The following is a 26803-nucleotide window of genomic DNA, read 5'->3' as shown; positions in this document are numbered from 1 at the left end:
AGACCGACAACACAATTAAAAAATAAGCAAAAGACTAGACTAGGCACTTCACAGAAGGATATCCAAACGGCCCATAAGCAGACGGAAAGGCGCTCAACCTCACCAGTCACCAGGGAAATGTAAATTAAAGGCTCAATGACATCTGGCTATACATCCACAAGAATGGATTAAAATTAAAAAGACTGCCAAGTGCTGACAAAAATGTAGAGCAATGGGAACTATGACCCTGCTGGTGGGAGAGTAACTTGGTATGACCTTTTTGGACACTGGCAGAATCGACTAGAGCTGAACACGTGCATACCCTATTAATCAGCAATTCTACTCCTAAGTTTATATCCAACAGAAAAGAGTACATATATACAGTAAAGCAAGTATAAGGATGCTCTTAACAGAGCTTATTTGCAATAGCTCAATATGGATAACCACACACATATCTATTAATGGCAGAATAGATAAATAAATTACAGTATATTAATACAATAAAATATGATGCAGGCATGAAAATGAACAAAGTACTGTTACATGCAACAACAAATGAATGTCACAAATGTAATGAAAGAAGTCAGACAAAAATAACACAAACTACATGATTTCACCATTTACATCAAGTTCAAAAATGGACAAAACTAACCTAAAGTGTTAGATAAGTCAGGATAGAGTTATATCTTTGTGGAGTACAGGAGAGGGTTCCGGTAATTTTCTATTCCTTGACCTGGGTGCTGACTGTACCACTGTATTTACTTTGTGATGACTCACTAATCTGTACGCTTCTGATCTTCTATATGTATGTTATACTTCAACATAAAAGTTCATCAAAAAAAATTTTAAGCCTCTTATCCCCATTGGAATCAGGAAGTCTGCAGGTCACTGAACAAGTACACTGTGGCATGTGATGTTTGCACCACGCCCCAAACCACACACGTTCACGTTTCAGAAATATGTCGCAATCACCTAAGTAGTTAATCTTGAAACACTTCAATTCCTGACAATCGAATTTCTCTTGCTCTCCAACAGCAGCAAAAGACTCAGAGCAGGTGCTGAGGGAATGCCTGAAGGGTGGCTCCCTCCCACGAATTTCACAGAGCTCAAAGACAAGTAGACAAACGACAGTCGAAACCACTTACTTCTTCCTTTCCAAGGCTGAACACTCCTCATCACACTCCAGCCTTGAGAAGCAAATGAAAAAAATAAGGTCAGGGCACAGGTTTCACAGCTCCCATCCAGCAATAAGTTCTCAGGTAGTCAACCTGGGAACAGAGCAGACGCTGGCCCAGGATGGCTGGATGAGGTCCCCTCAAGGACAGGTGGGCAGGCCTCTGGGTACGGGAGTCCCAGAGTCCTCAGAAGGGCCTCTGTGTCCCCTGGCTGCTCAACCCCCAAAATGCTCCCAGTGCCCCTCTGACAGCCTCACCCTCCTCTCTCTGGTTCTCTTTCTCTTGTGGGTTGGGCTAGGCATATCTAGGTCTTTGCTTCCTCTGGTCACTCTTTGGAGTGAGGCCTAGAAGAGTCTCCTTTGGTCTCAGCTGTATCCTGAGTAGCATTCACTGGACTGGAGTGGGTGTGGTCTCTTAACTGTCTGTTGAACACCTACTGTGTGTGCAAGGTTTTACTGTGGGGGACTGAGATAAATGAATGGGAGAAAGAGGGTATACCACACATGTAAAATGTACCTGGCTTGGTGAATTTCCTTCTTCGTAATTAACTTGCTGATCTCCACGGAGTCTCCAAGTTGCATGTCTGTTACTTTAGAGGCCATGGAAATAGCAGCTATTCTGAAGTATATAAAAGGAGGGTAAGGAAAGGCACTGCAGTTTCCCAAGAACCGCCTTATCCTAGGCACACAGAAGACTTCTTTAGGCGAATCTACCACTCAACAATTTGCGTGGCCTTGGAATCCCGACTATGATGGACTACCCACACTTTTGTGTCTTATCTCAATTAGAGTCTGAGCAGCTCCAGAAGAAGCGATGAGGTAATCCACTCCTCAATACCCCCACCTCGAGCATCCAGGCCAACACCCAGGATTCAGTGGGTACGCAAACACAGCCCCCGATGTCTTCATACTCCTAACATCCCGCCTCCGTGGCACGTCTCTGCATCTGATCAGAGATACACACAACCACCCACCCCTAACACCTCCACCTCTGCACTCAGATCCCCTCCTGAAATCACGGGTCCCAAAATTTCAGGAGGCTGCAAAGACACCTCACAGACAGTCAGAAACCCCCACCCCAGGGGAGGAGCACAGGACTTGGTCCCACAAGTGGTGGCATGTTAAAGCAATTCACGCAACTTCAGGACATTGATGGTGCTCAGGGCAGGCCACCCCAAGATGCACCACTCTGGTATGTGGATTATTTCAAGCTGAAGACAATAAAGACTCAGAAGACTCAGGAAGAACATTTGAGTTTCCCCTCCCAAACTGCCTAAAGAATTTCACACAGAAGATCTGTTTCAGGAAGGAGCCAGTATCATATGATGGCTGTGGTATAATGTAAAATAAGATGCTGCGATAGGAAAGATAGGAAAGGCACCAAGCCCATTTTATCAAAATTTCTGTCTCTCCCTGGCCACATTCTCTATAGGTGGCCCTGAAAAGAGTTGTCAGACAAATGTTTGCATTCCTGTCTCCATGTGAATTGTCTTCTTCCCCTCTGAAATCCCAAACCACTACCCCCCAGCACTTTCCACGCCTTTAGCTACAATACAATATTTAAGCAAGCAGCTTAGACAGAATGACGGGCTGCTCATTTCTGAGTTTCTCCCATGTATACATGTTATTAAACTTGGTATTCTTTTCTCCTGCTAACCTGTCTTTTAATTATTTGGCCAGCCATAAGAACCATAAGGGAAAGGGCAGAGGGGCATTCTCCCTCTTCCCAGACAACATCTTCCCTTCTGATCTCATGGTGTAATAAGACCAAAGGGAGAGAGACAGGAAGGAGGAGGAGAAGAAATAAAAAAGTTATTTTATAAATTAAAGTTAGGGAAGGAAAGGTACATAGGGCAGTACTTTTTCTTTGAACCAGAAAAACCAGATTCAAGAAAATTTATTTAAAAAACTTACCAATCTTTACCAAAGTTGTAAGGATCCTACAGTAAACATGTGCATCTTTACCTGGATGCACCAATTGTTAACATTCAAGCAGCACTAACCTTTGATAAGTACTGGATGCTTCAGAGCAAATCACCATCTCTTTCCTTCGTCCACATTCGCACTGCAGCTCTACCTGAAATGAGATTAACGGAGCGACCTCTGGCACATGGAAACCATGTGAACAGGCAGGTTTCACTTTTAAAGCCTCTCAAATCAAACCACGGCAGAGAACAGACAGTGAGTGGCTGCCCTCCAGGATGGAGGAAGCTCAGTACACGTGCACACTGACAACGCCGCAGCTGACACGCTAGGAAGGAAGTGTCCAGTCTACAGCGCCCCCTTCTGTCCTCAATCCCGCCTGAAGGGGCAGGCCCAATGAAGCTTTTACCAGTGAGCCAGAGGTGGACAGCTGACCCAGGACCAGCCAAGGCCTAATCAACTCCACTTCATCCTTCTGCTTCCACCTCCTCAGGGGGGCCTTGCGCATGCCTCAGACCAGGGTAAGTCCCCACTCACATGCTCTCATAGCACCCTCTACACAGGGGTAACTACTCTTCATGGCACTCACCACAGTCATAATTAATTGAGTAATCAGTCAGAGGGCATCTGTCCCATCTAATTGAAGGGACTGTGTGTCTCCTGTTCACTGGTGTAGTCCCAACACTTAGTGTAATATCTTGCACAAAACAGACACTGTTATATTTACTGAACAAACGGAGTGGACAGAATCTCTCTTGAGAATCTAATCTAAGGGCGACAGAGACCGTGGTCACCTTCTGAACTAAAAGGCCATCTCAAGCTGGGCAGACAGCAATCTGTCCGATGTACGCCACCTTTCTCTTGCTAACTTAACTTGCAGCTCCTGGCAACCAAGGACCCCTGATTAGGATTTGTGCCCAGGGCTGCAGCAGGCAGTTCTGGACTCAATAGCAGCCCCAGAACCACAGTCCACGCCCCACCTGGAGCCAGGAATACGCACCTTGGCTTTACAAGCAGTCACAGGGCAGGGTGAGCTAGGGTGGCAGGGTGCCATACACGGGTGGCCACAGTCAGCTCTGGGGGTGGTGCAGGGCTGCTTGCAGGCCTCATCCACAAGACACTCTCCTTTGTGACAGAGTCTCTGACACTTGTGCATCCCACACAGTAGCGTGCTGCCGCAGGGTAATCCGCAAGAGATATCGACCAGGTGACAGGGGATGTTGCTTCGTAACTAGGAGAGACAGAAGTAGCCAGATTCTCATCTCCGTGTGGGATTTGGGGTGAGTCTTAACTTCCTATTTAAACATTTCTGAACTTTCAAAAAGTTCTCTTGTGAAAAGTTCTTTCTATTTGAAAAAAATTAGGCTGATTTCCAAAGTCTGAAAGGTCAGTTTGAAAACAAATCTGAACCTTATTTAATAATGTTTGTTATGATCTGAAAGGATCTGTGTTAGCAGCCAAGTGTGACTGGGGACATAAACTTCCCAAGGTGGGTGACAAGCACGTGAAATCAGATCACTAGGAGTATGTGAAAATGCTACGACCGCCTGGGAGGAGCGGCCGACCTTCTGCCTCCCTTGCAAACAGCCAGGGCACTGAGTTGACACCCAAACCCTGAGGGCGAAGGGCACCCTGGGCCCACGGTTTCAAGACTGCTGGCGGGGCTGTTTTATGTAATTAAATACTCAACTCTCCTCACAAGTCCCAACTCACGGTCTCCATAGCTTTAGGCAGCCCTGTCATGTAAAAAATTAAGAGGCAGTAGGCCATGGGACCCCCAACTCATTTTTTTCTTGAGAAAGCACCTCCTTCCAGGATTCCACACTCCAGGAAAAAAAGGCTGCCATTTTATTCCTGTGGGACCAAAGGTTACTCATATACTCACTTCAATTCTTTCAAGAACCCTCAGAATGAGGAAAATACTTCGACTCTAGTGACATATAACTTTTACTCTTGGAGAGGCCTCCAAAGTCTAGGACGAACACGTGTCGAATCGCTTTGGCATTGGTACTTCGGGAGAAAGCAGTTCCCAATCATTGAACACTTACCTACTCTACGACCAGGGCGCTAGGGCAATTTCTGCACATGCTGTCCCTCTGTTGCCCAACCCCCCCCATTACTCACCTATCTTCTCATTATCCTGTAGGATGTGACTTTCTCTGGAAACACCTCCCCAGGTAGGGGTCCCTTCTATCCCCCTCAGTAGTCTGTACCTCCCACGTTACTGCACTTACAATCGCCTGTTTACACATCTGCCTCCTGCCTCACAGTGAAGGCTCCACAGGAAAGGGGCCATGCCTGTCTTGTCACTTCTGAATCACTCCAACCTAGCTGGCCACCCAGCATATAGTAGGTACGCAAGAAATGTTTGTGGAACGAAGTCTGAATGCCATCAACACAAAGATGACACGAGGATATCTCAGAGCGGCTACTCTCAGACGAAGTGAGATTTAAAGAGGCAGAGTCAATACTAAAGACTGTGTGACTTGACAACCACTCACAGGAAACAAGTGGAGAAAGATATGTCCCTCAAGATAAGAATTCTGAAAGCGTGTTGTCACAGACGTTAAAAGTTTCAAGAAATGTTGGGCAACAAGTTATGAAGTCGAAAGAGCAGATTACAAACAGTATAATCTTAACAGAGAAAGGAAAGTGTGTATCACACATGCCTGGTAGTCTATACACCAGAATGTTAAGAGTCTTTTTTTCTGGGTAGCAGAAACTGTATCTTCCTTTTTTTTTTTTTTTTTGTGAGGAAGATCAGCCCTGAGCTAACATCCATGCCAATCCTCCTCTTTTTGCTGAGGAAGACCGGCTCTGAGCTAACACCTGCTGCCAATCCTCCTCCTTTTTTTCCCCAAAAGCCCCAGTAGATAGTTGTATGTCATAGTTGCATATCCTTCTAGTTGCTGTATGTGGGACAGGGCCTCAGCATGGCTGGAGAAGAGGTGCGTCGGTGCGCGCCCGGGATCCGAACCCAGGCCGCCAGTAGCGGAGTGCGCGCACTTAACCGCTAAGCCACGGGGCCGGCCCCCAGGAACTGTATCTTCTTAATTATCTACAATGAATATGCATTTTTTTAAATTAAAAAAATTTTAAGTGTTTCAAAGGGTCTATAGTCAACAGTGCCAAATACAGCTCACAGGCTAAGAATGAGGGCAAAAGTCTTCATGGTAGTGGCAATGCGGAGGTGTGGGTGAGCCTGGAGGAAGGCGTTTTGGCCCAGGCGTCAGGAGAGGAGGCTGCGCAGGGCACCGAGAGAAGGATAGTGGTAGCTGCTGGAGAGCCCACCTCCGCTCTTGGGATGCTCTCATCGTAACATCTCTGCCCAGGCCAGCACGCTCTCCCCAGGCTGGTTAACCCAGAAGCTGTCTTTGAACTTGGCCCACGTTCTCAAGGCCAACTGGCTGAGCTTGACCTGACTGTAACCAGATTAAAAACGATAGCAGAACAGACTCAAAATGCTACCTATTATATGCGTCCATGTATGTGACATTCGGGAAAAGGCAAAACCGTTGGGACAGACACATATCATTGGTTGCTGGGGCTTGGAGGTAGGGGGAGTAACTACAGAGGGGCACGAAGGAGTGTGTGGGGGGAATGAATGTTCCACATTTTGATGGTGGTGGTGCTTACACGACTGCATCAATGCTTTTGTCAAAACTCATGGACCTGTACACTGAAAAGGGCAAATTTTATTCTATGCAAACTGTAGCTTAATGAAAAAAAAAGAAAAAAAGCGGCAATAGCACACCTCTGCTTCTTGGAGCATATTTACTTTGAGAAACAACGAGACTAACAACTCTTAAAGTAATTCAGTCATGAATCTCGGGCTGGAACAAGGAACCCTGAGAGAGAAGCTTACCTCATGTCTGCCCATGCACCACTTCTGAGTCAGGAAAGTACACGGGGGGCACTTCTCCTCACTGTGACAGGAATGATAAACTGCAGAACGAGAAAGGTAACACTGGGAATAACGCCTACTAAAGCCACATAAACTCTCATGCATGTTATAACAGCATATGTCATGGAAGTTTTCAATTTAGGAACTTGGAGTATTTTTTAAAATGATCACAGGAATGTAAAACGAGCTGGCTTTATGCTGAAGTGTTGGAGGGTGAGCATGAGTGAGAAAGAGAAACCCGTCTGAGGGGAGACTGACACGGCAATGCAGAAGCAGACAGCGAGGCCGCTCTCCGCCCATGGCTGGCGGCACAGCCCCACGGTCCATCCACTCTACTTAGTCATCCTTTGGCCTCACCTTACACAGCAACTGCTCACTTCTGCTCAGATGCCTTTACCACTCATTCTACACAACACGCGCTTCCCCTGATTCCTTTCAATTTCCTTACTGCCTGTAAGAGGCAGCTCATCCAAACATTTCCTATGACGAAGCCTTCTCCATCTGACCATAGCCTGCCCTGAGCTCTCCTGCGCTCCCTGATGTCTCAGTTCCCACACAGATGGCTTGTCACCATGCTACCTGGCCCATCTTCATGTAATGGTTCGTGGTGTCATGCGCACTTAACTACCATCCTCTTCCTCTCGGGGAGAACATAGAACCTCAAGGACATGGGCTATTGTTTCTTCCTCTGACCCTCCCTGTGTCTGACACCATGCTGGATACACAACTAACACTCAAGAAAAGCTAAATGAATGCTTAACAAAAGCAGGCTAAAACAACACAGCTCACAAATGGTTAAGTTCTCACTGCAGACATTAACCAGCAGGATGGGACTTCATCTGTAACCTCTGCAGGTGAGTGTGAAGGAGGAATGGGTGAGCACTGGCTTGGGCATTTACTCCATGCTGGTGTGAACTCCACAGAAGGAGCTTGCAAACTACGCTGGGAGGGCCATCCTAAGGTACCCAGGAAAGAAGGGACTTTTCACTTCATGAGGAATTTACTTAATTCTGTCCTACTCTACTAATTTAAAAAATTGAGAACTGGTTGTCTATTTGTCAGTCTGAATCATATGGCCAGGTTTACTGTAACTATCAAATCTGGTGACCTGAGGTATTTCAAGTTTGCCTCTGGGACCTGGTAACACGAAATGATGGGCCCAACATGGTCCTAGAGGAAAGCCAGGGACTAGACTGGAGAGACAATGGGTGCTGTCAACAGCAGTCTGCTAGAGAGAAACTGAAAACAACTTAAATGTCCGCAACATGAGACTCACTGAAGAAGTCATGGCCCATTCATGTAACAGGACACTGCACTACCACCGAAAATCTATATTGTAAAAAATATTGATGAGGAGAAAGATTAAAATTATAATAATAAGAGGGAAAAAAACTAGTTAAAATAAGTTCAATAGGACCCCACTTTTATTTTAGGGGAAAAAATGTAAAATACATATATTTGCCCACAGAAAAGAGGCCTGAAAAATATACACTAAGACATAATTCCTAGAAGGTGACATGATGGATGATTTAATTTCAATCTTTTGACCTTTTTTCTATTTTCTTTCTCTCTTTTTATTTAATGAACATATATTGCTTCTATAACAACAACAACAAAAAATCCAACTTTTTAAATTTTACAAAAAGATGCTCAACTTTGAAACATGCACCAAAAGTGGAGGCCACAAGAAAGAAAAAAAGTTCCTGAAAGACAAGACCAGCTAGGGATTCTCCCAACTTTCAGGTGTGTTTGACATCCACCGAGTAAAGCAATGGAGGGCACCGTGACTCCCAGCTGTGGCCCTGATTACAGACCTCCCTTCACAGAGGCAGCTCCTGAGCACAGGGAGCAAGGGGCGGCCACCACAGCATGACCTCGGAGCAGTGACGACCATCATGTGACATCCTAGATGACACAGCGTGAGCGGGCTGTGAGTGTGGAGGCAAGGAGATGGGACCCACCTGGATGGTCACACTCATGGAGTCTGGCGCAGGTCTGCGTACACTCAGGGGGTCTGGTACCACAGGGGACTGGAGGGTAGATCACTGATGCGCCACAGTGGCAGGTTAATTCATCAAAACCTGGTGGAGCAGCAGGCGAAACAACACAACCCTTCATGAGTGTGGGACGTGCACGCACACGTTTACACACACACATGCACGTACACACACACACGCACGTACACACACACCCACACTTTTTCTGGCTTGTATTTCTAGAGGAGAATTTTGAGGGGGGTTGCTTTTTTTAAAAAAGGTTTTTATTCTATTTAAGTTGAGTTTAAGAAGCAGATAGACACGAAGTGTTCCATTTTTACTTGCAACGAACTCGAAATCCATGAGTAACCCAAGACATTTTACATGTATTTTATAAACACAGATCTATAGACCCTCTCATTTGAGAGAACAGGAGACTTCCACTAAAGATACGGCTCTTTTTTTTTTAACTCCTTTGGTTAGAAAAATGGATAGAGATTATAAAAGCCACCGGTAATTAACAAACATACAAAAATATTCATTTGAATATAAACCTCAGAGAGCCACTGAAGACATTCAAAATCATTGTTATAGGTATACCCAACATCTATCATGCTAGAAATATGAAGTTGAAATGAAGCACAGAGCTACATCTGGGCACAGCTCACAAGCCAAATCAAAACGACAGCTCACATGGGACGCTTCAATACGCAGCCCACTTTGTCAAGAGCTCTCCTAACCCTTAAACCCCAAGGGGATCCAGTCCTCCAACTCTGGGTCTTGGTAGAGGCCAGGCCTTTTGCTATGGTTCTCAACTAGGGCACCAAAAGTCGAGAAGCTCACGGCCCTCTAGGACTCCTCTGCCCACTGCTCTTCTCCAGTCAGCACTCCACAGCAAACCCTCCAGAGGCCACACAAGCAGTGGAAAGAGTCCTGTAAGTACAGTCAGGAGACTCAGGTTTCTAGTCCTAGACCTACTCCTTACTTCTCAGTGACTGTGGCCAAGTAATTTAACCTCTCTGAGATTTCTTTCTTTGGGTCAAATGGGGATACCAAACTTTGACCTACCCACGCAACAAGCTTATTGTGAGGATGAGGTAATACATGTAAGACAGCTAGGTAGAGGGTAAGGGGCTCTCTAAGTGTTTTTATGGAACTCCCTGTGTGTGGTTTATAACAAAGCATTGACTCAACCCCTTTTTTGAAATGAGGTAGGCCTCATTTTAGAGAAAACATTTTGAGAGACCCTGATCTAGGCTAATATTTTAATGCAGCAGTTCTCAAAGTGTGCTGTCGACCCCTAGTGGTCCCTGAGATCCTTTCAGGGAGTCCACAAAGTCAAAATTATTTTCATAATAACACTAAGATAGTACTTGCTTTTTTCACTGTGTTGACATTTGCGCTGATGGTACAAAAGCAATGGTTGGTAAAACTGCTAGGGCCTTGGTGCAAATCAAGGCAATAGCACCAAACTGTAATCATTGTATTTTTCACTGCAAAGTACGGACAGTAAATAAAAAACGCTCATTTCACTTAAGAAAGTCCTTGATGAAGCGGTAAAAAAAATTTAAGCCCTGAATACATATCTTTTTCTTTTTTTTTCCTTTTTTGCAAAGAAGATCGGCCCCAAGCTAACATCTGCCAATCCTCCTCTTTTGGCTAAGGAAGACCGGTCCTCGGCCAACACTCACGCCCATCTTCCTCCACCTTATATGGGACGCCGCCACAGCATGGTCTGACAACGGAACCAGCGAACCATGGTCCGAACCAGCGAACCCCGGGCCGCCACAGCAGAACGCGCGCACTTAACCGCTTGCACCACCAGGCCAGCCCCTGAATACGTATATTTTTAATATTCTGTGGAATGAAATGGGAAATCTGCATAGAGCACTTTTGCTGCACATGAAGATACCCTAGCTGTTTAAAGAATTGCACTTCTTTGAGCTGTGAGCTGAATTAACCTCTTTTTTCATAAAACACTACTTTTACTTGAAAGAATGACTGACAAAGCTATGGTTATTCAGGCTCGGGTATTTGGCGGAGATTTTATCAAAAATTAACATAGGGGCCGGCCCGGTGGCGCAAGCGGTTAAGTGTGCGCGCTCCGCTGCGGCAGCCCGGGGTTCGCTGGTTCGGATCCCGGGCCCGCACCGACGCACTGCTTGGTAAGCCATGCTGTGGCGGTGTCCCATATAAAGTGGAGGAAGATAGGCACGGATGTTAGCCCAGGGCCGTCTTCCTCAGCAAAAAAAAAAAAAGAGGAGGATTGGCGGATGTTAGCTCAGGGCTGATCTCCTCACAAAAAAAAAAAAAAAAAAAAAATTAACATAAGTGAGCCTGTCACTTCAAGAAAATTGACTTTGTTGCCAGTGACAAAATTCAAGCTTTCAAGTGAAAATACAATTTTTGAAAATATGTATTTATCGGGGCCGGCCCTGTGGCTTAGTGGTTAAGTGCGCACGCTCCGCTGCTGGCGGCCCGGGTTCGGATCCCGGGCGCGCACCGGCGCACAGCTTCTCGGGCTATGCTGAGGCCGCGTCCCACATACAGCAACTAGAAGAATGTGCAGCTATGGCATACAACTATCTACTGGGGCTTTGTGGGGAGGGAAATAAATAAATAAAATCTTAAAAAAAAAAAAAGATGAAATATTATTAAAAAAAAAAAAGCGGGGCCAGCCCGGTGGCGCAAGCGGTTAAGTGCGCGCGCTCCGCTGCGGCGGCCCGGGGTTCGCTGGTTCGGATCCCGGGCGCACACCGACGCACTGCTTGGTAAGCCATGCTGTGGCGGCGTCCCATATAAAGTGGAGGAAGATAGGCACAGATGTTAGCCCAGGGCCGTCTTCCTCAGCAAAAAAAGAGGAGAATTGGCGGATGTTAGCTCAGGGCTGATCTCCTCACAAAAAAAAAAAAAAAAAAAAAAAGCAAATATTTATTTACCACTATGAGCTTGACAACATCCTAATACTTTTCCCAAGACTTTTCTGATGAGATTGGTAGTTATAGTATTGAATGTGAGGTTTGAACACTATGCACAAAATTTGTCAACATTTGAAAGATCTGCATAACCCAGTGAACAATTATTTTCCAAATGATCAATACATGATGTTGTAAAATCATGCATGGGTAAAAGATCCATTCAAAGTATAAGAAAAACCAATGAATTTTAACGTGACAGAGAATAAAATCTAAAATACTGACTCAAGTCCCTTCTGAAATGAGATTGACTTTTGATGTAATATCAAAGAAGAATATCCACAATTATTTGAAGAAGCTTTTGAAACACTCTTTCCTTTTCCCACTAGCTACCTGTGTGAGGCCCTGCATCAACTGTATTGCAAGAGACTGGTGTAGAAGCAGATATAAGAACCCGATCATCTTCTATTAAATCAGGCATCTACTCTTCTCACTAAACTTTTTTGAAAATATAGTGTTTTTTTAAAAAAAATTATGTAAAATTATGTTAGTCATGTTAACATGCAATGGATATATTGCTGTTTCTAAAAAACGAACTAATAGGGCCGGCCCCGTGGCTTAGCGGTTAAGTGCCCGTGCTCCGCTACTGGCAGCACGGGTTCGGATCCTGGGCGCACTCCGACACACCGCTTCTCCGGCCATGCTGAGGCCGCGTCCCACATACAGCAACTAGAAGGATGTGCAGCTATGACGTACAACTATCTACTGGGGCTTTGGGGAGAAAAAGGGCAAAAAAAAAAATGAACTAATAAATCAATACTTTAAAAATTTCTTAGTTTAAATTCCTATTATGGTAAATATAGATAGATATAACTCACATAAAAAGAGCTCTTTGGGATCCTTAAGTTTTTAAGAACGTAAATGAGTCCTAAGAACAAAAAGTTTGCAAACTGCTGCTTATACTACAGAGAAAGAAGACTGCTGAGGACAGAACCTGGGTCAATAATATTTAAGAGGCAGGCAGCAAAAGAGGAATCCATTAAAGAACCAGACCCCATCTTAGGATTGTTGCTTACCACCCAAGTTCTGTACATTCAGGGATGACAATATAGCACTAGGAATAACTTTTTTTTTAAAGTCTCAACATATCTGAAATACTAAGGCTTATTAGTTCAGTAAGCCATATAAATTGAAGGAAATCAATCTCTCAAAATATATTATGCCTGAATTTCTAGAAAACTCTCCTAACATAGTACACAGTGAGGACACTCACTGGCTTGCCAGCACGTCTGGCAATTCCCGCGATGACATGGTTCTTCACACCTATGAAGGCCACAACGGAGTTTCCTCCCACAAATCAAAGGACACTTGTGCTCCTTATCCTAGGAAGAGAGATTTATATTTGTTTACAAAATTATCTCCATTTTATATTTTCCATAAACAACAAGACTAACCAAAAAGAACATCTCCACATTTATGGATGAAATGATGTCTGGGATTAGCTTCAAAATAATACAGGGAGGGGGAGTAGGTGGGGATGTGGAGGAAACAAGGTTAGTCATGAGCTGATCACTACTGATGCTGGATGCTGGGCATATGGGACTCACACTAGTCTCCCTGTTTTCGTATATGTTTGAAATTTTCAATAACAAGAGGAAGTCTATAAGCCTTCAAACACTAGTTTATAAATAAGTCTTGATATATAGTACAATTTTGTCACTCTTTGACTTATCAATATATAAATTTTAAAAATAACAATTGTGTGTTTTATATATATATATACACACACACATATATACATATGTGTGTGCGTGTGTGTGTGTATATGTACTACCTTGCTATTGGTACTGTGTTATTTAGTTTACACACACACACACACACACACACACACACACACACACACACAAGGTAACATGGTACCAAGTGCCAGGTAGTGCTTCCTTTATTTAGTTCCACAGGAGTGAATATTTCAGATAACTGAAACTTGCTCCTTTAAAAAATGCCACACTCCTTCTGCCTACTGACACGACCCAAGGAGTATATAAACCCTGAAGCCTGAGGCCAGCACACAGTCTCCAGCACACAACCTAAGCTCATCTAGCGGTCTTGGGCTCTGGGGCCTGAGGCTTTCTGTCTTTCTTCTTTCCTTTCCTCCATGTTGCCACTGGCTGACTTCTCAACCTGGCTGAGGCCTGAAAAGGCCCAGCTTGTTTCTCTGGGCAGCACTCTGACTGCTGCTCAGGGGCCCTGCCCAGTGACTTCTAAATCTGGGCTGCATTCCAGGTGGCTGAGGCTTCCAGAAGCCCAGCCCCAGGATGAATGCAATCTGATTGTGTCTAATGATAGGTCCACTTACCACACAGCATATCTCGTTACATTTATGCCGTCCACACAACCGTTTCTTGTTACACCGCTTGTCACATATAAATGTAGCATCTGCTATGGCCAATTCAAAAGAAAAAAAAAGGCAAAGGATATGAACATTCATTCAACAAATATTTGAGTGACTACAGGCTAAAGAAATACAAATGTAACAAGTAAATAAATTAGTTATGGTGAAAATTTATATTAAAATAAAATCATTTTTCACCAGATTGGCAAAAAATAGAAGAGAAAATAGGAAGACTGATTAATATATGGTACGGGTGAAGGTGTGGAGAAAAAGACACACTCATGCTTAGTGGATGGGACTATAAACTTTTAGAGTATATATGTATCTACCAAAAATTTAAGTGGTAATTCCATTTTTTTTTTTTGAGGAAGATTAGCCCTGAGGTAACATCTGTTACCAATCCTCCTCTTTTTTGTTGAGGAAGATTGGCCCTGGGCTAACATCCGTGCCCATCTTCCTCTACTTTATACGGGAGGCTGCCACAGTATGGCTTGATAAGTGGTGCATAGGTCCACCCTGGGATCCAAACCTGAGAACCCTGGGCTGCCAAAGCAGAGCGTGCAAACTTAACCACTACGCCACCGGGCTGGCCCCAGTAATTCCATTTTAAGGAATCCTTCCTACAGATGTACTTTCAAAAGTAGCTAGGATACCAAAAGCACAAGCAACAAAAGAAAACACATAAATTGGACTTGATCAAAAATAAAAGCTTTTGTGCATCAAAGGATACCATCAAGAAAGTGAAAAGACAACCCACTTAGCAAGAAAATATTTGCAAATCATATATCTCATAAGGGTCTAGGATCCAAAATATATAAAGAACTTTTACAACTCAACAACAAAAAGACAAACAACTCAATTAAAAAATGGGCAAAGGACTTGAACAGGCTCTCTTCCAAAGAAGATATTCAAATGGCCAAATACATGAAAAAATGTTCAATAGCATTAGTCATTAGGGAAATGCAAATTAAAACCAAAATGACATATCATTTCATACTCACTTAGGATGGCTATAATAATAATAATTAAAAAAACAGAAAAGAACACGTGTTGGAGACTATGTGGAGAAATTGAAACCCTCATACATTGCTGGTGGGAATGTGAAATGGTGCAGCTGCTATAAAAAACAGTATAGCAGTTCTTCAAAAAAAACTACACCCAGAATTGACATATGATCCAGCAATTCCACCCCTAGGTATATACCCAAAAGAATTTAAAACAAGTATTCAAACAAAATCTTGTGTACAAATGTTCATAGCAGCACTATTCATAATAGCCAAAAGATGAAAAAAACCCCAAATGTTCATCAACAGATAAATGGATACACAAATTGTGGTATATCCATATAATGGAATACTACTCATTTATAAAGAGGCATAAAGTACTGATATGTGCTACAACATGGATGAACCTTGAAAACACGCTAAGTGAAAGAAGCCAGGCACAAAAGGTCGTATATTGCATGATTCCATTTATATGAAATACTCAGAATAGGTAAATCCATAGAGACAGGAAGCAGATTAGTGGTTGCCAGAGGCTGGGGGGAGGGGTGAGCAGGGAGTGAAAAATTTTATTAAGGGTTTCCTTTTGGGACGACGAACATGTTTTAGAACTAGATAGAGGTGATGGTTGCACAACACTGTGAAGGTACTAAATACCACTAAACTGTACACTATAAAATGATTCATTGTATGTTTTGTGAATGTTAACACAATAAAAAAAAAGTGGGCTAGGTGCCGAAGTATTTATGGGTGAAATGACGTTTGAGCTTTGTTTTCAAAGTACTTCGGTGAAAAGTAGGAAAGGGAGGGATGGACGAAACCAGACTGGCAAAATGTGGATAACTGTTGACAATGGGTGACAGGTACATAGGGAGTCATTATGCTAGTCTGTTTCACGTATGATTGAAATTTTTCATCATAAAGTTTTAAAAAGTGGGACAAGATGGTTACTACATTATTCGTAATGGGAAAAATTAGAGACAGTCTGACCACCAGAAGGGAAGGGTGATGTATACTACAGTATATCCACATACTGAATACTCGGCAAGAGGGAGAGCTATCCACACTGACACGGAAAAGTCTGTGACACATTATTGAGGGAAAAAAACAAGTTGCAGACAGTATGTTTAGTGTGAACCTAAGTTTAGGGGAGAAACAAAACTACTCTGGCATGTGTATACACCTGTAAGAACACAGAAAAGGATCAGGACCCACACCCAACAAACCACTGACAGTGGTTTCATTGGGCGAGTGGAACTAGGAGGGGAAAATGCGGGGAGGGTGTATTTTCACTTTTTACTTGATATCGCTTTATTAATTTTTTTACTTTAAAAGTACATTAACGTAATTTCTTCAAATTATGTTTTTACTAACACTAAAATTGTGACTGTGGTTTTGAGGCAGATATTTCTGGTTACCGCAAATAGTCAGGTATTTGAGGCAGATATTCAGCCACCCTCCACCTTCTTCAGGCTAACAGATCCTTCTTGTGTTTAGAAATTGGGCGCCCATGTGCTCCTCAGTTCCAGGGGTGAATGGCGAACAGTCTAGCCCGTCATGGTAACTCCGTTCCCCTTGTTAGTGAAGGGTTTAGGCAGGAGCACGTGACACAAAGTGTACTGAGGGCCTTTTGGACTGTTTTGCTTGCTCTTAAAAAGGAAGAAAGGTTAAGGACCTCCTTTCTTTTCCTCTAGATGTTGTTTGAGGACTCAGCATGTGGAACTGCTGTAGCTAACTTATACCCAAGAGGGGAAAACCAAGAAAATCACAGAGAAGCTGAACCGGAGTCCTGGAATCATTGTTTGGAATTAACCAACCCTGGACTTGCTCTGCCTCCAGACTTCCTGTTATGTGAGACAGTAAACACCCCTGTTGCTGAAGTCACTTTTCCTTGGGTTTTCCCAAGGAAAATGATGCAGCCAGAAGCATCCTAACTGATACAGTTTTCTTCCTGACCAGAACGAGAGCTTTTATTTTGTACACACTTATCTTCTATCATTTTTCCAAAGAGGTTTTAAGGTGGCTTAAACAAAGACTATGTGATGGCTAGTAAAACAGGGACAGAAAAATAACTGAGTGGGATATGAGGATCAAGAACAAAACAAGAAACAGTACTCTAGGTCCCAAGGTTCAGAAGGCTGCCGGTGAGTCCCTGGTTCCATGTATCCAACAGTCCTATCAAGCCTTAAGGGGATCAAGCAGCAGAGTCAGTGTGTAAAAAGTTTGCTTCATTAGTGATTATTTACCTTCACTTCCCCCACCATTTTATTACGAAAATTTTCAAACATATAAACAAGCGGAAACAAATGTACAGTCAACACCTATATCCCCACTACCCAGATTCTACCGTCACTTTTTCACATATCTATCTATTCTTCTATCTACCATCAACTGATCTTATTTTTTGATGCATTTCAAAGTAAGCTGCAGACATGAATACACTTCCTCTATATTTTTCAGCATTTCATTCATTAGAATTCAATTTACAGTTCTTTTTTCTCTTTTGAGGTAAAAGTTACATCCAGTGAAATGCACAACTCTTAAGTGTACCTTCACTGAATTTTGACAAACACATAATCCAAACCCCTATCAAGATGCAGAACATTACCTTCACCCCAGAAAGCTCCCGCATGCCCCGTCCCAGCCATACCTTCACTTCTGAGGCTGGTACATGGAAGCTCCTGTGGAATAAGAAAAAGGAACCGTAACCACCTCAGGAACCAAGGAAACAGCACGACTGCAGCGCAACACTGACTGTAACACGTACCTCCCAACACCCGGCACTTCTCTGGCTCTCCCTCACTCACAGGCTTCCCCTATCTGCAGCTGGGCCAGCCCAGTCCCTGTGCTAATACGCGGACTCACAGCAGGGCCCCAGGTTTACTGACTTTTCATGCAAATATAATTGTCATAATCTTTGTGGTCTGGCTTCCAAACTCCCAGCAGCTTAGTTATTATAAAATCTGAATGAAAAGAGTTGCTGCTACAGGCATGCAGAGCAAAGAGAAATAAGTGCCCGGCAAGGGTACAGATAGAAAAAGCCATAAAAAGCAGATGTAAGAACTGAAAATGTGTAACAGTTTGGTGCTATTTAACGCAGGTGCAAAGTGCTCTACACTCAAGAGCACCCCTGACAACATTGCTGAAGTGCAGCAGAGTGGGGTACAGCGTCCTTCAGCATTCAGAGTTTAATTACTGTGGCTTCAATTACGTATGAATGGCCCCAGAAGCCTATCACATATAATTCTGCTGAGGCGTGATCCTGAATAACATGTGGTGAGGCTGCTGTGTGGGCAGCGAGTCAGTCACCTGGGGAGAGTGAGCCTGGCTGGCTGCCCAGCATCTACCTCTGAACTTCGCTTTGATGTTATTTACAGGTTGCTATGTACTCGGAAACATGCAAAATGATAAAAACATTCCTTCTTAGTGAAAACGACCCTGAAAAAAAGGGGCAGCTACTGAGTTGATAACGGAAGCGAGGAGGTCTACAAATTGAATCTTCTTGGCTAGAAAGATGTTTTAGATAAACTGAGCTGGCTGGGTTTGATGATATGAAAAAGTTCCCCATATGCTCTCTAGAGATATCAAGCAAAGGTGACTCATGAGATCGCCAGAGTGAGTGCTTCAGTTAATGCAAACACCGGACTGCACAGAAGCAATGACATGCTGGAGTGGTATCTACACTGTAGGGAAAGGCAGAGGCCCCATAAATCCCCAATAAATCAATAAACATGAATTACCAAAAAAACCCAGACACAGCATTCTTTGTTAAGTAGTAAGACAGAGTATACATTTCTCAAAGACTCCCACCAAAGTGATTAAAAGAAAACAACCTTTGAAGCTTTAAGAAATAAGCTTTATTTATCTAAAAAACTCAATTCCATGGAAAAGCCCATTCCATTACAAAAGACATTTCATGAAAAATTGGGCTAAATAATGAGGTGATTATGAGTGCTTCAAACAGATTTTCACTTTGTCAAAAGGTGTGGCAGAATTTCTATTGATAGCGAACTCCTCCAGCAATTTTAGAATAATGAGACTTTTATTTGCAAAAATTCAATTTACATATAGCTTGTCGAGAATACACTCACTGCCATGGGGTCCCCTATCAGAGGGAGTGAGGACAGAGACCGAAGGAGAAGCAAAAAAGCACAGAGAAAAAGAACTGGATTGCTGGGGAGAAAGAAGCAAACTGATAGCCATTTCTCGCTCACACGTCCCAACCCTGCTGGTAATTCTTGGTCACCAAAAGCACCTATAGGCATTACTAAATTTGTGATTACTAAATCACGGTATCTCACAGCCCTCAAGCTGGTATTTACAAAGCATAAATGCTCCTGTACCTGACCTTCAAAATACCTTTACTGCCCCATGTATTCTGCGGTTTCAGAAAAAAACCCCACACATGCTCACACAACTTCTGTCACTGTAAATTCACTACTTTTACATTTTTTTTCTTTTATTCTGAAACTTCCTATTAGGCTAGCTCCCAATTTATGGACCATCTCCTCAGAATCATTTGTAAGTCGGCTGCTACCTGGACCTTGGGCTGTATTTAACACCAGAACCAACTACTCAGAACTCTGTCTCTGTCCTGGCCTGTGCTCTGCTGGGACAGGTGCCGATACACACTGAAATGACCAGAATAGGCCAGAGAGCAAGACAGATCAACACTCAGTATGTTCTACAAGTTGGATTACCCAAAGACTTCCACTGGAAGGCTTCCTGCCTCTTCTGGTTACAGACATAAGAATGGGCACTAATCTAAAATGGTTAAGATAATCCTTTTATAACACAAAATCCAATCAAAACTGCCCAGGGCAGAAACTGACAAAGCAGTTGTATAGTGAAGAATTATCCTTACCCTAAGAGATAGAGGTCTGGCCTTTGCCACTGGCTTCTGGGAGGCAACCTCTAAGACACTGGACTATCATGCCTGATAGGAGTGTCATCGTTTGCCTGGGGCCTCGGTCACCAGACAGCCTAATATGATTTAGGGTACAGGCTGGCCACATTGGATCATCTTAGAGTAGGGGCTGGCCACACCAGAAAGACCAATGATGTGATCTTTGGGGAGGTGGAGCTTTAGGTCACACAGTATCAGTAGACTTCCAGAGGGACTGGAGACTGAGATCAGCTACACGAGCAGCCAACCAGGCCTACATGATGGAGCCCCAACAAAAACTGAACACCCAGGCTCAGCTGAGTTTCCCTGGTTGGCAATACTCCACACGTATTGTCACACATGGGTGCTGAGAAAGTAACGCTTTTCCAACTCCACGGGGAGAGGACAACTGGTACTCTGTTGAATTCTGCCCTATGTGCTTCCTCCTTTGGCTGATTTTAATCTGTATCCTTTCCCTGTAATTAACTGTAACCAAGAGCCTAACAGCTTTCAATGAGTTCTGTGAGTCCTCCTAGCAAATTACCAAACCTTTAGCGTGGTCTTGGGGACCACTGGACTTGCAGCTGGTATCAGAGGTGAGGGTGTCACGTGGACTGTTCTAATTCAGCACCTATCTAAATTCTTGCTGTAGGTGTCAGAAGTGAGTGTGACTTGTGAACTGTGTTCCCTCTAACTTCTTAGTTAGCTAACTCCTTGCAACAGTGCTACCGTTCTTCTCTTCTGGCATCTAGCATTATCATACTTGTATTTGGTAGAGCTATTTGTATACCTGCCTCATTTCCATTATTGGCCTCTGAGCCTTGAGTGCCAGACCCCCCCATACTTATCCCACAACTGGGCCATAGTAGGTGTCAGTATACATTGGCTGGATTGAATGAATCATACATAGTATGAGAGGAATATAACTGAATATTTTGACTCCTCCCCTCCCATAATCACCAATTTAAAAGGTATTGGCGGAAACAACTCTAGCATTGCTTAAAATTTACCTTTGTCCTGAAAGAGCACCTGCAGGAAATGACTGATGTGCGAGAGCATGGTCCACAGTCTCCTTCATGGCAGAGCTTTTCACAGGTATGAATGAAATCTTTAACAAAAACGAAGAGCCAGGAATCAATATTGCAACTATCCATTTTCAGACTCCCAAATTCACTAGCCACACTGGTCTTTCACCTCTGTTCCCTGCAACCCCAGAATCAGAGTTAAGGGAAGAAGGATGTCATCAACGCCTCTTCCCCTATCCTCCCTTCATTCAGCAGGCTGGGCCTTTTCTGGTAGGGACAGGGCCCAGCATTAGTCACTGCAATATGCTTTGGAGTGCACGACGTTTTGCTTAAGTCAAAGAACAGATCTTCTGACTCTTTATTTAGGCCCCAACTTTCCAGGTTAGACTTGGATCTCCTTAAAATTGTAGCCATGGGTGACTTACTGAAGAACTCTTGACTCTAAAAATCATCTGGGGATCATAAATAATCAGAAACCATGATCCATAATCTCACTGACCCAAGCTCTGTGAACGTCTGGTGATAGGCGGCCAGCCATTTATTCTCCTAAACTAAGTTTAGGAGAAGTCCTCAGGGATCATCCACAGTCTCTTTCTACGGCTGCTGTTTACATGATGCATTTTTTCCCTCCTTTTACTTTCAGCCTAATTGTATCTTTGACTCTAAAGTCTGTTTCCTGAACATAGCATACAGTTGGATCTTTTTTTTTTTAAATTCACCTTGACTACCTCAGCTTTTTGTTTAATCATTTAATCCATTCACATTGTTATCTTTGATATAGCTGGATTTACGTCTACCATTTTACTTTCAGTTTTCTACATATCTCTTGTCTTTTTTTGTTAATCTAATCCTCCTTTACTGCTTTCTTTTGCATTAAGTGAATATTTTCTAGTGTAACATTTTCCTTTAACATATTCTTCCCTATATTTTTTGAGTTATTTTCTTTTTCTTCTTTTTTTTTTGTGAGGAAGATCAGCCCTGAGCTAACATCCATGCCAATCCTCCTCTTTTTGCTGAGGAAGACCGGCCCTGAGCTAACATCTATTGCCAATCCTCCTTTTTTTCCCTTTTTCTCCCCAAAGCCCCAGTAGATAGCTGTACGTCATAGCTGCACATCCTTCTAGCTGCTGTACGTGGGACGCCACCTCAGCATGGCCGGAGAAGCGGTGCATCGGTGTGCACCGGGGATCCGAACCTGGGTTGCCAGTAGTGGAGAGTGCGCACTTAACCGCTAAGCCACGGGGCCGGCCCCTTGAGTTATTTTCTTAATGGTTACTCTAGGGCTTACCATACGCATCTTATCAGAATCTACTTCAGATTTATATAAACCTAATTCCAGTGAGATATAGAAGCCTGACTCCTATGTAGCTCTACTCCCTCCCCTCCTCTGTGCTATTACTGTTATACACGTTACATCTAGAGTCGTGCGCCACATAATGACACTTCAGTCCGCCATGGACTGCATATGTGACAGTGGTCCCATAGGATAAGCACCATATGGCCTAGGTGTGTAGTAGGCTATACCATTTAGGTTTGTGTAAGTACACTCTATGATGTTCCCACAAGGATGAAATCACCTAACGGCGCATTTCTTAGAACATTATCCCTGTTGTTAAGCAATGCATGACTGTATATATGTTACAAACCCAACAATACATTGTTATAATTATTGCTTTATATAATGTCTATTAAAGAAGCAAGTATTTATCCTGCCTTTCCTATACAAACAGTATTTCATACAGCATACCAAAACTTATGAAGGCAATGCTCAGATAGAAATTTATAGCTGTAAATACTCATACTAAAAAAGAAGTTCAAACAATGAAATACTATTCTTATTTACCATTTCTGGTTTTTATTTGTTCCTGTGGACCTGAGTTACCATCTGGTATCATTTCCTTACTCCAATACAACTTTGATCTCACCCACCTCCTTTGTGCTCCTGTTGTCAGATATATTTTTATATGTTATAGGCCTAATGATACAATCATATATGTATTATTTTATAGAACTGCTTTTCAAATCAGTTGAGAAAAGAAGAAATATGCATGTATACTGTCTTTTATAATTATGTTATAATTATGTAATTACCTTTACTCTTTAATTTTTCACGTGGATTTGAATTTACATCTGGGTTTACTTGCTTTCAGCCTGAAGAACTTCCCTTAGTATTTATTGCAAAATAGACCTGCTAGCAATGAATTCTCTTTTTTTATCTTCATTTTTGAAAGATAGTTTTGCTGGATATAAATTCTTGGTTGGCAATTTTTTTCTTTCAGCACTTTGTAATTTTTTATAATTTTATTTATTTGTTTATTTTTTCCCCCAAAGCCCCAGTAGATAGTTGTATGTCATAGCTGCACATCCTTCTAGTTGCTGTATGTGGGACGCGGCCTCAGCATGGCCGGAGAAGCGGTGCGTCAGTGCGCGCCCAGGATCCGAACCTGGGTCGCCAGCAGCAGAGCGCGAGCACTTAATCACTAAGCCACGGGGCCGGCCCTCTTTCAGCACTTTGAATAGGTCATTTCACTGCCTTGTGGTTGTGATGTAGTGTTCTCCACTGATTCTGATGAGAAGTCTGCTGTTAATCTTATGGTGGTTCCCTTGTATATGATGTGTCACTCTTCTCTGGCTTTTAGTAGGTGTCTAGGTGTGGATCTCTTTGAATTTATTCTATTGGAGTTTGTTGAGCTTCTTGGATGTATAGATTAATGTTTTTCAATAAATTTGAAAAGTCCTCAGCCATTCTCTCTTCAAATATTTTTCTGCTCTGTTCTCCTCTCTGGTATTCTGATTACATATATATTGTGTGCTTAAAGGTGTCCCACATTTCTCTGAGGCACTGTTCATTTTCCTTCATTCTATTTTCTCTCTGTTCTTTGGATTATATAATCTCTACCTAGTTATCTGCACATTCACTGATCCTTTCTTCTGCCAGCTCAAATCTGTGAGCCCCTTTAATGCATTTCTCATTTCAATTATTGGACTTTTCAACTCCCGATTTTCCATTTGGTCCTTCTTTACAATTTCTCTCTCTTTATTGATATTCTCTGTTTGATGAGACACTGTCTTTATACTTTCCTGTATTTAAGCATAGTTTCTTTTAGTTCCTTGAACGCATAATAGCTACCTTGAAGTCTTTGTTAAATCTGACATTAGTCACTCTCACAGAAAACAGAAACAGGAAAGAGACAGTTCCTATTGACTGTGTTTTTTCTTTTCCCCTGCTTCTTTGCACACTTCATAATTTTTGTTGGAAATTGGCAATTTTTGGTAATAAATTGTAGCAACTCTAGACACTACTCCTTTCCCCACTGCTTGTTGTTGCTGTTGTTGTTTGCTTGTTTACTTGTTTTGTAACTTGTCTAGGCTATTTTGGTGAAGTCTATTTCCACTATGATATGAAGCTGTTGGTGTCATTGTTTGGAAGGCACAGCCTTGGGGGTATGCACAGTCACTCTGGGATGACAATGTTTTTAGCATGGCTCTCTTCGTCTTTTTCCCTGACCTTTCTCTTAAGCTGTCTGCCTCATTTGGTACTACACTCAGCCCTGAGACTCCACTAATTACTGGCTGATTTCTCCACTGTTTTTGACAATTCCTCAGAGTGTAAATTGCTCAGCAGATTGATCCAGTGAAATCTGGGCAGGGGTAGTCTTTGAGGCAAGTCTGTGAGGTTTGTTCTGACCCAGGAGGGCTCCTCTTAGCTATCTCTTTCCCTGGTTCTCTTTGGTGACTAGCTGGCCTATAGTTTATCTTGTTGCTCTTAATTAAGAAAAACTGTTGTTTTCTAATAGGCCCTGAGGCCTGAACTTCCCCACACTTTTTTAAATTAAAGTCAGTTCCTTTGGGGAGTACTTTGGTGCTCTCTTTTCTTATAGACTGCCTCTCCCTCTGGATAAAGTCTCAGCCACTACTCCAGGTGCTAGGTGGGACAGTAGCCTCTGGTGGATCCTCTGCCCTATAAGTGAGCTGGGGGCCCCAGTATTCTCGCCTGCTGTGACTGGGGTAGAGCCTCTGTCCTATGGGTGGGGCTGTGTGGAGGAAGGAAACCTCTGACCTCTCAGCTGCACTTCTCAGAAATTCAGCCCCTTCAGCCTGGAGTTGGAGGGGATGAGAAATGCTGGTTGTCTGCTCCTCCCAGTGAGACACAGTAACCCCTGACTGGGAACTGAGGGTAGAAGCAGCCCTGTCTCCTTGGGCACTCCCATCCTCAGTGGAGCTTTTGTTAAGCTGAGCTTCGGGGAAGGAGTGGGTCATAACTCAAATGACACAGACTCTTGCTGTTCTTACTTAGTTTCAGTAGATTTTTTAAAATAAATATTTCTCCATTTGATGTATGCCCAGAGGACAATTTCCAGAGACTTTAAACGGTTACTTTTGTACAGTTTTCCCCAGCTTTGCTTGTTTTACTGGAGAGTGGGTCCACATAGCTCATCATGCTACCATCCTGAAAGCAGATATCCACCCAGTCTCTGATACTATATGTCTAGGATGGAAATTTCCTACTGGGTAAGATACCAAAAGACCGAAACAAGCTTTCTGCAGACAAGCCAGGCCTGAATAAACCTGAGAGTCATGGGCTTGTCTTTGAGCTTCTCAATCCAATTCAGCCTAGTCACCCCCGAATTCCTTGACCTGGTCTTGTCCCACCCCAGGTCTGTTCATACTGACAATCACTCTCCTTCTCTTGCTCAAGTCTCCTTGCATTACCCATTTCACATTTCCTCTGTCTCTCATTGCCAACAAGGCATCCTGGCCTCAGGGTAGGATTTCTGGTCATTAGATATGAAATTCTTACAAAACTGACCCATGTGCTTTCTGAAAAGGGAAGATCTTTACCATTCTTCTTGGTTTAGAAGCCACTTGATCTCTATTTCACAGGGTTTATCTGAAGATACAACTTCACAGGAGAGACAGAGAACCAACGGACAACTGATTTTCCTATGCAGCTGGAATATGTATTAAAATATGAGAAGAGAGCACTTCTCCTCTGTATATAAACTCAGATTGAAAAAAAAAAGAATTAGGTAGGGTACTCCTACTGGTTCCTGCTGGTACTTGGAAGAAACGTGAAATTTCCTTTTGAGAAAAATGGAAACCAAACCTAAAGATTCTAGCTTTACCACATTAGTTATAGGGGCACCTCTCTTATACAGACTCAGTTGCTCACTTTCATTTTTCTAAACATGCAGCCTCTGAACACTCACTCAGGAGAGAAGTTGCCACGTCACTGCAAAACTGTACACATACATTTCCCAAGGACTGCCCCAGAACGCTTCAGTTAGAAACTCAGACCATTACTTTATAGCTAATTCCAAAGAAACTCTTCTGGTTTCTATATCCAAGGAATCAGAGGCCACAAAAGTCAGAAGAAAGGGAGAGTCACTAAAGATAGGCATTTAGGTATATTGAAAGCATTGACAAGAAAATAAACAACAAAAAGATTTAACAAGTAAATAACACAACTCAAACCGTACATTGCTATGGGGAATTCACCTGAGAAACCTCAGCAGACTCTGAGGGCATCACTATTCAGCGTAACACAATAACTGAGGATCAGGAAAATGAAGACTCTGGGTCAATAAGGGGAAAGAAATTATCTTCAGTAACCTTTATTTAAAGAAGG

At 43.0% G+C, this 26803-nt stretch overlaps 1 protein-coding gene across 2 annotated transcripts in view; it reads right to left on the bottom strand.

Annotated features, from left to right (window-relative positions):
• Window positions 1–26803, bottom strand: part of NFX1 (nuclear transcription factor, X-box binding 1) — a 63982-nt gene that overhangs the window by 8855 nt on the left and 28324 nt on the right. Inside the window, exons 10-19 of one of the 2 annotated variants that reach the window (XM_058565963.1) lie at window positions 21160–21257; window positions 17915–17945; window positions 14228–14310; window positions 13145–13253; window positions 8942–9061; window positions 6942–7021; window positions 4077–4307; window positions 3157–3230; window positions 1671–1772; window positions 1125–1166 (exon numbers count right to left, since the gene is read on the bottom strand). In XM_058565963.1, coding sequence (XP_058421946.1) covers window positions 1125–1166; window positions 1671–1772; window positions 3157–3230; window positions 4077–4307; window positions 6942–7021; window positions 8942–9061; window positions 13145–13253; window positions 14228–14310; window positions 17915–17945; window positions 21160–21257 — 970 coding nt within the window. The remainder of the gene's footprint in view (window positions 1–1124; window positions 1167–1670; window positions 1773–3156; window positions 3231–4076; window positions 4308–6941; window positions 7022–8941; window positions 9062–13144; window positions 13254–14227; window positions 14311–17914; window positions 17946–21159; window positions 21258–26803) is intronic. The other variant, XM_058565964.1, reaches the window with a different exon arrangement.

The sequence above is a fragment of the Diceros bicornis genome, chromosome 22 (assembly GCF_020826845.1).
Source record: "Diceros bicornis minor isolate mBicDic1 chromosome 22, mDicBic1.mat.cur, whole genome shotgun sequence".
Classification (NCBI taxonomy): domain Eukaryota; kingdom Metazoa; phylum Chordata; class Mammalia; order Perissodactyla; family Rhinocerotidae; genus Diceros; species Diceros bicornis.
The sequence above is the reverse complement of the archived record's forward strand: the minus strand, read 5'-3'. Positions and strand labels throughout refer to the sequence as shown.